We start from the raw sequence: 11,207 nt of genomic DNA, 5'->3' as shown, positions 1-11,207 counted from the left end.
TAACAATCATACGTAAACAATAACAAAAGACGTCCATCAAACTCAACCTGTGTTCCGATTGATGCTCGGTGCTGTTGGAGGGATGGCGCCAGTGTCATTTGCTCGTTTCTTGATTGAAAGCTTGTTGTTGTCGTTTTTCTGCTGCATCTTCAGCTTCTTGGCATGCCGGGTGCCTCGGTAGTGAGCCTGGGCCTGCGACTACACACAAACACGCACGCACGCACACACAGACACAATCCAATGAAAACACCCGGGTTCACCCAGCAGCCGAGGAGGGGGCACGGCCTCACTCACGTTCGAGTTGAACCTGAGCTGGCAAACGCTGCACTTGATTGGCTGCTTCCTCTGCCTCGCCTTGGCCACGCCTCCAAACGTGTGCTTGATCACCGCTTTCTGCACCGGGTCCATCTGGGACACAGAAACACAACATCACAACGCTAGCCGCTAATGTTAGCATTGCTTACGGACACATACAAAAACTAACCACGAAAGTCTCCCAAAATATCGTAAAGACACGTGGATATATACGCACCGTGTTGAAGTTTGGGAAAATGGGAGGCATTGCAAGTGGAGCAGCAGTGTTGTCAATAGGAAAAGGCAGGAACGGTTTCATCATGAGGCCGCTTTGTCCTGCGACACCACCTATCAGGCCTGGTAAGGCGGCTGCCAGCGTGGCACACATACGTCCTGACAAATGCAACCAAAGCAAACTATTATCATTAATTTCTTTTTTTTTTTTACTTTGTCATCTAATTTTACTTTAAAATTTGTTCATGTTATTTTTGTTTCTAATTCATGTTTTAAAATGGTTTTTAACATTATTTAGGCGTTTAGGGGACTAACTGCCATAAAACAGCAATTTAAATACAATATAATAACGCTAGGCACCACTGGGAAATCATCTTATAGCAAGCCGCCATGTTTTGATGATAACGTTATTCTCCTAAAGGCCTAAATCAGGGGTGTCAAACTTATTTTAGTTAGCGGCCCACATTCCCCCCAATTAGAGCTCAAGTGGACCGTACCATAATATTTGTGGCTCAAAAATTTAAAAATAACAACTACTCAAAATTTTCCCCATTGTTTTTGTGCAACTTATTACAAGTACTTTTGGAAAATATTCACATTTATTCATTATCTTGTTGCAAATCATGAGTAGTCTGAATTTTTTTTACCAAAAATTATTTCAACAGTATTATGAATCAGTGAGCGTGCACCATTCAGTTATGGATCCTTATGGATACATAAAAAAATGTAAGTTGTGGCAGTGGATGAAAAAAAAAAAAAAGATTCCAACAAACCAACCTCTTTTGAAGAGAAGTTTTTGACTAAAATTTTATAATATTCAATGTCTTAAAACATTTCTACAAGAGGTAGTATTTTCACACAATTATAGTGTGAACATGGCACACCATTTTATATTAGTCTGCTCCTGAAACATCGTTTGGCCTTCACAAGTGCAGCAATGTCATTTAAGTGTTTTCAATGCATGCATGCATTCCTACTCCCCAGTGCATAGTAACCATAATAGAGTCGTAGGAAATGCTCACCGCTTGTCTGCGCCGCTTCGCTGGTGCATCGTGGCGGCTGCAAAATTTAGTTCTCTTGCTGGCGGTGGAGGAAAAAATAGTTGGCACCGCAGCTGGTTTAAGCCTCTGCCTAACTACACTTGTGTATCCAATGCTTTCTCAAAACACGCCGGTTCGAAGTGATCGGCACAGAGTTTGGAATGCTTGCTAGGCACCCATAACTGACCACATTTCTTCCCCTGTCGATTGACTTTCCCTATCCACTGGTCACGTATTCCTTATTCGGTTGGAAAGCCCAAAAAAAAACTCTTGCCGCTGGCTGAACCATTTGTACAACCAAATGCCACACAATAACCCATCGTGACATCGTTAAATCATACGACAACAAATATACAAGGACGGGAACAACAGTATGGAACAATAGCACACAACGCCGAATGAACCGGATGTTTGGCTTGTGTGACGTCACAGCGCCGGAAAGAGACGAAGACCGGAAGGCGCGGGATGCAAAAATCAGAAGGCGCATTCTACATCATATTTATCGATTTAACTGCTGTATATCTACCATCCCCTCCTGGAAGCCGTCACCTTATCGTAGTGGAGGGGTTTGTGTGTCCCAATGATCCTAGGAGCTAAGTTGTCTGGGGCTTCACGCCCCTGGTAGGGTCACCCATGGCAAACAGGTCATAGGTGAGGGACCAGACAAAGCACGGCTAAAAGACTCATGCGATGAAAAATATAAGTGGATCGAGGTTTCCCTTGCCCGGACGCGGGTCACCGGGGCGCCCCTCTGGAGCCAGGCCTGAAGGTGGGGCTCGAAGGTGAGCGCCTGGTGGCCAGGCTTGCACCCATGTGGCCCGGCAGGGCACAGTCTGAAAGGGTAACGTGGAGGGGGTAACGTCGACCCCATAGGCTCATCACCTGTGGGGTGGGCCATAGGGGCCGGTGCAGTGCGAGCTGGACGGTGGCCGAAGGCAGGGACCTTGGCAATCCGATCCCCGGCTACAGAAGCTGGCTCTAGGGACGTGGAATGTCACATCTCTGGCAGGGAAGGAGCCCGAGCTGGTGTGTGAGGTCGAGAAGTTCCGACGAGATATAGTCGGACTCGCCTCCACACACGGCTTGGGCTCTGGTATCGGTCCGTTGTGGTAAAGAAGGAGCTAAGCCGAAGCTCTCAATTTACCCGTCGATCTATGTTCCTACCCTCACCTATGGTACAAGGTGAGGGTAGGATACAAGCGGCCGAAATGAGTTTCCTCCGCAGGGTGTCCGGGCTTTCTCTTAGAGATAGGGTGAGAAGCTCGGTCATCCGGGAGCATCTCAGAGTAGAGCCACTGCTCCTCCACATTGAGAGGAGCCAGATGAGGTGGCTGGGGCATCTGATCCGGATGCCTCCCGGATGTCTCCCTAGTTAGGTGTTCCGGGCACGTCCCACCGGGAGGAGACCCCGGGGACGACCCAGGACACGCTGGAGAGACAACGTCTTTTGGCTGGCCTGGGAACGCCTTTATAACTTGCATTATAAAGTTTAACATATTTCCTAAACAATAAATGACTGTGGCCATTTCTACAATCTAACTGCAGACACCTAATCAAACAGACAGTCAGCATGGCATACAGGGAAGCGGAGGAGACAGAGTTGGGGAAGCATGCAGGGATTTGATTTGAGTGGGGCACGGCTACCCATAATCCTTTACGGCAGCAATAGTTAAAACAACGGCCCGCCTGTGCAAGCAGTTTCACGCAAAGTACGTCTGCGATGATGACGTTTCCGAAACTGTAGTCGGATTCTTTTGCAACAGTGCCGTCTTTTTCTTTATATGAAAGGAAGCGCCTTTCCATCTCGCCTGGACAACGGTGAGTTATATAAATATATATATTTATATATATATATAGGTTAAGTGATGGCGCTAAAGACATTTGATCCCTGGTTTGCACAGCTAACGTAAATCTTATGTGGTGCAAGTACGCCATCGGCCATGGCGGCAACCAACTTGTTCCGTCAAAGGGTGACGGACGGTACGGCGTTTGGGACTGAAAACCCTCGAGTGAATTCGATCCTTGGCGAAAAGTCTGCTACATACCTTCGTGTGCCGGGCAACAACAAACTTCCTCCGCAGTATTTCGGTTGTTCCGACCGCCGCAGCCCGGGGTCTCTTGGGGGAAACGCTGGACGCTAACGTCGCGACCGCCGCTGCCGGGCGTCTCTTGGGGGAAACGCTGGAAGCTAACGTCGCGACCACCGCTGCCGGGCGTCTCTTGGGGGAAACGCTGGAAGCTAGCGTCGCGACCGCTACAGCCGGGGGTTTCTTGCGGGAAACGCTGGAAGCTAGCGTCGTTGTTGTAGCGGCCCGAGTCGTTGTTGTAGCGGCCCGAGTCGTTGTTGTAGCGGCCCGAGTCGTTGTTGTAGCGGCCCGAGTCGTCGTTGTAGCGGCCCGAGTCGTCGTTGTAGCGGCCCGAGTCGTCGTTGTAGCGGCCCGAGTCGTTGTTGTAGCGGCCCGAGCCGCTGCCGAGTGGCGCACTGTGCCGATCATTTGTCGTTCTGCTGAACTCATAATTATCACTCTCGTTGTAAAAGTGGAAATTATCCATTTCATTATAATTGCCCATCTCTGTGTCGTCGTCGTAAGCGCCCCAGTGCTTGCGTCCGTCCATTTTCCCGCTGTTGTGGATGGAACAGGAAGTGAACCCAAAAGACATTTGCCGAGCACGGACCGGATCGGAAGTACGTCACCAAAAGCGTCAACAACTATAGATGCCCGACCTCCATACGTCACAGCGGCCGCCATATTGTGGCACTCATTACCGTCAGTAGGCACAAGTCAAGGTGACAGCGATGTTTTCTTACGGCTACTATACTACTAATGTTTACGTGGACATTTGAGTCATTGTAGCTAATGATTTATAGTTATCAACATAGCATACTAATAGTAGCAATTATTGCTAGGAAATAGAACAATCAAGTGAATTGAATGGTGACACAGCATCCATTTGGAACAGTTAGTCAAAAATTTGAAAAATTTATTTATTAACAGGGGGCATGGTGGACGACTGGTTAGCACAACTGCCTCATAGTTCTGAGGACCTGGGTTCAAATCAGGCCTTGCCTGTGTGGAGTTTGCATGTTCTCCCCGTGCTTGTGTGGGCTTTCTCTGGGTACTCCGGTTTCCTCCTACATCCCAAAAACATGCATGGTAGGTTAATTCAAAAGTCTAAATTGTTGGTAGGTGTGAATGTGAGTTTGAATGGTTGTTTGTTTATGTGACCCCTGCATTGTGCTGTGCTAGTTAAGCAGTTCAGGGTGCACCCCGCCTCTCGCCGGTAGTCAGTTGAGATCGGCGCCAGGACGCCCGTGACCCTTGTGTGGCTAAGCGGTACAGAAAATGGATGGATGTATTTATTTACAATGTTCCATGTACTTACAATAAACATGTACGTTAGTGCACAAGTTACAAAATGTTTTGGGTAAAAAAAACATTTTATAAACAAATTTTTACACATAATTACATTTCTATTTATATTAGTAACACCGTGACACGATTTCCAAAAATGACTCCGTCAAAATGGTGATTTCTGGTCTGGTTGGAATGGCCACTTCACCTGAGTACAACGCAGCAAGAATTTTGAAAATCCGATGATTGCTTCTGGTGATAGTTTTTTTTAAATTGCATTTTTGGGGGAATTTTTATGGGTGATATCGCATAAAGAAATTCTAGTCCAAAAATGCACACATCCATTTTCTGAGCCGCTTTTCACTAGGGTCGCGGGCGTAATGGAGCCCATCCCAGCTATTCACACTCACGTTCACACCTACAGGCAATTTAGAGTCTCCAATTCATGCATGTGTTTGGGATGTGGGAGGAAACCAGAGTGCCCGGAGAAAACCCACAAACATGCAAACTCCACACAGGCGGCGCCGGGGATTGAACCCGGGTCCTCAGAACTGTGAGGCTGACTCTCTAACCAGTCGTCCACCGTGCCGTCCTCAAGTAACACAGTATAACTTAATTCTTTCTCAAGATATCTTCTAGTCCCTGCGGTTTCATCTGCTACCTGGGGAAGCCCTTCTCCAATTTGCCTGACAAATTTCACTGGTCTATAAATCACTAATGGTTTAGGTCCTGAATACATTCAAGACATACTAATGAACTATAAATCCAGTAGGACTCTGAGATCTACAGCCTCAGGTCAGATAGTGGAGCACATAGTCCAAAGCAAACATGGTGAATCAGCTTTTAGCTGCTATTCTGCACACAAATGGAATAAGTTCCCGGCAGAAGTGAAGTTAGCCCCAAGTGTCAATGTTATTAAGACCAGGATAAAAACTTTCAAAAACTTTTTTCTCATGCTTATGAATGAGTGAGCATTGTAGCACATTTCCACTTTTAAATGATCTTTGTTGCACTGTACGTTTATAAAAAAAAAATCTGTTTTTTTTAATGCTTTTAAGCTGTCTTTTTATTTTTTCACTTTATTTTTACATGCTTTTAATCATGTCATCATCACAGCACATTGAGTTACCCTGTGTATTAAAGGTGCTAAATAAATACATTTGCTTTTCTTAAAAATACCCACCAACAAACTCATACAGGGCGAAATTCCGAGGGGTTCTCCAAGTCGAAGCATCAAAATTAGCGTTCCGTTTCTAACGTCGTCACTTTCCCGAAAAAACGCTACTTATTGGTGGATATTAACTGAAACTTGTCAGCCAATCCGATAAAGGCTCTCCTGATTAGTAGATGAATCGAAATTGTAACATATTTTCTCTTTTTATTTTTGTAGCTATTTCTCAAAATCAGGCGGGATGGTGCATGACTGGTAAGCAGATCTTCCTCACAGTTCTGATGACCGGAGTTCAAATCCGGTCTCGCCTGTGTGCAGTTTCCATGTTCTCCCCGTGCCTGCATGGGTCTTCTCAGGGTACCCCGGAAAAATTTAATGGTATGCACGGTAGGTTAATTCAAAACTCTAACTTGTCCGTAGGTGTGAATGTGAATGCGACTGGTTGTTTATTGATCTGTGCCTTGTGATTGGCTGGCGACCAGTTCAGGGTGAACCCTGCCACTCGCCCAATGTCGGCTGGAATAGGTTCCAGCACGCCCGCGACCCTAGTGAGGAGAAGCGGTACAGAAAATGGATGATGGATGTATTACTCAAAATCCTAAATGATCCTAAATAATTAAAATGCAGATGCCAGTGCACTTAAAGCACCTCAATGCTAGAGATAAATGTAAGGAATGACTTACTTGATGAACTGTTAAACAACTGGATGCTAAAATAAATAAAATAAACAAAAGGAAAATGTTTCTTGGTCATCGAGTAAAATCCAGATGAAATCTTTCCATCGCTGAATCAATTTATTTCAAGTGGGGAAGCTGCACATCCATCCATTTTCTACCGCTTATCCGAGGTTGGGTCGCGGCGGCAGTAGCTTTAGCAGGGACGCCGAGACTTCCCTCCCCCCAGCTACTTCATCCAGCTCTTCTGGGGGGATCCCGAGGCGTTCCCAGGCCAGCCAAAAGACGTAGTCTCTCCAGAGTGTCCTGGGTCGTCCCCGGGGCCTCCTCCCGGTGGCACGTACCCGGAACACCTCACCAGGTAGGCGTCTGGGAGGCATCCGAATCAGATGCCCCAGCCACCACATCTGGCTCCTCTCGATGTGGAGGAGCAGCGGCTCTACTCACGGATGACCAAGCTTCTCACCCGAAGGGAGAGCCCGGACACCCTGCGGATGAAAGTCATTTCGGCCACTTGCATCCGGGATCTTGTTCTTTCGGTCACGACCCACAGCTCATGACCATAGGTGAGTGTAGGAACATAGATCGACCGGTAAATTGAGAGCTCCGCCTTTCGGCTTAGCTCCTTCTTTACCACAACGGACCGATACAAAGTCCGCATCACTGCAGACGCTGCACCGATCTACCTGTCGATCTCCCGTTCCATTCTTCCCTCACTCATGAACAAGACCCCAAGATACTTGAACTCCTCCACTTGGGGCAGGATCTCATGCCCGACCCGGAGAGGGCACGCCACCCTTTTCCAACTGAGGACCATCGACCAATCTGGTGCTGATTCTCATCCCAGCCGCTTCACACACTGCTGCGAACTGCTCCAGTGACAATTGGAGATCACGGCTTGATGAAGCCAACAGAACCACATCATCTGCAAAAAGCAGAGATGCAATAGTGAGGCCACCAAACCGGACTCCCCTACGCCTCGGCTGCGCCTTGAAATTCTGTTCATAATCGGTGACAAAGGGCAGCCTTGGCAGAGTCCAACCCTCACCGGGAACGAGTCAGACTTACTGCTGGATATGCAGACCAAACACTGACTCCGGTTGTACAGGGACCAAACAGCCCGTATCAGCCCCATACTCCCGAAGCACCCCCCCACAGGACTCCCCGAGGGACAAGGTCGAACGCCTTCTCCAAGTCCACAAAAGACATGTAGACTGGTTAGGCGAACTCCCATGTACCCTCGAGGATCTTGCTGAGGGTGTAGAGCTGGTCCACTGTTCCACAGCCAGGACAAAAAACACACTGCTCCTCCTGGATCTGCGATTCGACTTCCCGACGGGCCCTCCTCTCCAGCACCCCTGAATAGACCTTACCAGGGAGGCTGAGGAGTGTGATCCCCCTGTAGATGGAACACACCCTAAAAAGGGGGAACATCCACTCCAGTCTGCCAATACAGAGGCACTGTCCCCAATGTCCACGCGATGTTGCAGAGGCGTGTCAACCAGGACAGCCCCACAACATCCAGCGCCTTTAGGAACTCCGGGCGAATCTCATCCACCCCTTGCCTTGCCACCGAGAAGCTTTTTAACCACCTCGTTGACCTCAACTCCAGAGATAGGATAGCCTGCCTCAGAGAGCCCAGACTCTGCTTCCTCATGGGAAGGCGTGTTGGTGGAATTGAGGCGGTCTTCGAAGTATTCGCCCCACCGAATCACAACATCCCGAGTCGAGGTCAGCAGCGCCCCATCCCCACTATACACAGTGTTGATGGTGGACTAGAATTTCCTCGAAGCCGTCCGGAAGTCTTTCTCCATGGCCTCACCAAACTCCTCCAATGCCCGAGTTTTTGCTTCAGCGACCACCAAAGCTGCATTCCGCTTGGCCAGCCGGTAGCCATCAGATGCCTCAAGAGTCCCACAGGCCAAAAAAGCCAGATAGGACTCCTTCAGCTTGACGGCATCCCTCACCGTTGGTATCCACCAACGGATTCGGGGAGAGAGAGGTCAACTTGTTGCTACTTTTGGTTTGTCCCATTAGGTGTCGTAACAGCGAGTTACTTGCCTGATTTGTTTGGCAGTCACAATACAGTAATGAAATGAAGAAAATGTTCTATGTTAAATTTTGTGGCATGTTATCTTATATGTTAAAAGCTATCGCTATGTGACTTTTTTTGGAAGCTTATGTAAATTGTTTTTGAAGGGGGGCATTATATAAAATCTCGCCGACAGCACCACATTGCCTAGACCCTGCACGGGTCACTACAAATGGATTTTCTGTGGATGTTTAAGGGAGTTATTTTTATCTAGGTCCATAAATTGAAGTAGGAAATTCAACCAGACTCAGTATTTTGAGAGACTAACCTTTATATACAAGTCTTGTATATATGTCCATATGTCCTGTGAGCCAATGTATGGACGGACAAACTGGTTGAGGTTGAGAGAGGACACGCTCATGATTTGCCCTGGTTCTGACCAGCAAATGAAATGTTTGGCTGATGTGACGAGCCTTGGAGCCGTCCCCTCAGACAGAATCAGCAGTAAGGATGAGGGCAAAGTTAGTTAGAAAAGTTAGTCAAATAACCTTCATAAATCACCACAGTTCGGTTAAGTGCCGCTGATTTCTATTCAAATCTCCCATTTCATGCTGTCTAATAAAATTATGCACTGATAGCCAAAACTTTGCGATTGCTAATGGCTGCGACATCATCCGGTCAAGAGGTGCGGCATCTTTAGACGTATATGGTGCTTAGCCTCCATTCTGAGTGTTTTTTTTTTTTTTTGTACCTTAACAAGCTCATCAATGGAAATAAAGAACGTGATTGGTTTCATCTTACTCTATTTAACGTGACAGTCGCGGATTTCTTGCCGAAAAAATGCAAACGTAGAAGCAGCAGGAAAACGTGACGTCTTCTTATGTGACATGGACGCCTCATATGACCTCTGTGTGTGTGTATGTGTGAGCAATGTTGTAATGAAGTGATATAACAAGGTGACACACACACACACACACAGAGACTGAAGCAGCTGTCACAATGTATTAATCATAGTATTTTGTTTTTATATCATGCTCCAACTGTAATGAGGTTCCCTGCACAATATAAACGTCCCACCACTCTGTGCCATTGACATGTAAACTTGACGTTAAAAAAATGGAAATGAAATGTATGTCAATAAGAGTTATCAAATGTAAATAAAAGCTCTTAAGTTCTTAAAATGCAAAGCAAAGTGTGCAAACTTTTTACATACATTTCACTTTTTCCATACAGTTTTTGTAGTTTTGTGGAAAAATTGAAAACAAACGTTAAGACCGAATTAAAGGTGATAGAAATGTAAAGACAAGTAATACCGAAAATAAAAGCTATAAATATAAATATCCATCCATCCATTTTCACCACCGCTTATCCTGGTGTGGGTCACGCGCCACTGGTCGCCAGTCAGTCGCAGGGCACATAGACAGGGACAACCGTTCGTACTCACATTCACACGGTCACTGAGTGGGAACTGAACCCACGCTGCCCGCACCAAAGTCAGGCGAGTGTACCACGACACCATCAGTGACCGAAAAATATTTAATACAAATAAAAGTCATTACATGTATATTAGTTATATTTCAGACAAGTTTAGAAATATATATAACATATTTATATGTAAAGAATTTTTTTTAGTTATCAGTGGAAAGTAGTGAAATTAAAATAAGTTAGTTATAAAAATGTAAAGAAATGTAATATAAATGTGAATAAAGTCTGTATGGATGTAAATAATGGGCCAATGTGAGTGTCGTCTTTTTCACAGCAAGAATCATTTTCTAAACACTACAAAGCATGATGACTGAACAAAGCGCAATGGAACACAGCCAGACAACAGGAACTCAGTGCATATTTTCATTTGTTGGGCTGTGGCCGAGGTCTTGTTCTCGTCACGTGTTTTTTTCCACCAGTGGTTTTCTTCTGACTTCTGATTGGCTAAAACATGTTTACATGTCAGGGTTGTAGCGCCACCTGTTGTTTTTACCCTTTAGCATTTTTACAAACTTCCACTAAGCATCAATCACTTCACAAACCAAGCAGTGCGTGGCGTATGTACAGGAAGTAAAAGATGTAAAAGTTTCCTCCATTGCAAAAACGTCACTAAGGAAAACGTTTCTCTTCCCGACTGGAAAGAAGCTGGCAGCATTCCGGTATCAGATAACGAACGGCGAATGACACGTGTTCTCATCCCTATGCCTCGCAGCCCGCGGACCCTTAACACCGGATGTCACTCAGACCCTCATTTCGTAATCCCTCCGATCCCCAAACAGGATTGCCGACGAGCATGGTCCACAACCCTACGACCTGTTCACTGATTAACTATACTACAACCCCAATTCCAATGAAGTTGTGTTAAACATAAATAAAAACAGAATACAATGATTTGCAAATCATGTTCAACCTATATTTAATTGA

General features: G+C 46.2%; 1 protein-coding gene and 1 long non-coding RNA gene across 7 annotated transcripts in view; one reads left to right on the top strand and one right to left on the bottom strand.

Annotated features, from left to right (window-relative positions):
- The window catches only part of LOC133487253 (zinc finger protein 385B-like), a 46,772-nt gene that overhangs the window by 18,022 nt on the left and 17,543 nt on the right, over positions 1 to 11,207 (bottom strand). Inside the window, exons 1-4 of one of the 5 annotated variants that reach the window (XR_009791273.1) lie at positions 3,614 to 4,631; positions 533 to 687; positions 295 to 408; positions 48 to 198 (exon numbers count right to left, since the gene is read on the bottom strand). Coding sequence is in view for 4 of the 5 variants with exons in the window: in XM_061793577.1 (XP_061649561.1) it covers positions 48 to 198; positions 295 to 408; positions 533 to 687; positions 3,614 to 4,229 (1,036 nt within the window). In the remaining variant the exon portion in view is untranslated. Of the gene's footprint in view, positions 1 to 47; positions 199 to 294; positions 409 to 532; positions 688 to 3,613; positions 4,632 to 11,207 lie in introns of those variants that run through there. The other 4 variants (XM_061793577.1, XM_061793576.1, XM_061793578.1 and 1 more) reach the window with 4 other exon arrangements.
- LOC133487255 (uncharacterized) lies at positions 3,266 to 9,525 on the top strand. 2 transcript variants are annotated; one of them, XR_009791274.1, is made up of 3 exons: positions 3,266 to 3,386; positions 6,312 to 6,479; positions 6,575 to 9,525. It is a non-coding gene; the product is annotated as an uncharacterized LOC133487255 (long non-coding RNA). The 2 variants fall into 2 exon arrangements; XR_009791275.1 differs by lacking the exon at positions 3,266 to 3,386 and adding an exon at positions 4,275 to 4,356.

The sequence above is a fragment of the Phyllopteryx taeniolatus genome, chromosome 12 (genome assembly GCF_024500385.1).
Source record: "Phyllopteryx taeniolatus isolate TA_2022b chromosome 12, UOR_Ptae_1.2, whole genome shotgun sequence".
Lineage (NCBI taxonomy): Eukaryota > Metazoa > Chordata > Actinopteri > Syngnathiformes > Syngnathidae > Phyllopteryx > Phyllopteryx taeniolatus.
The sequence above is the reverse complement of the archived record's forward strand: the minus strand, read 5'-3'. Positions and strand labels throughout refer to the sequence as shown.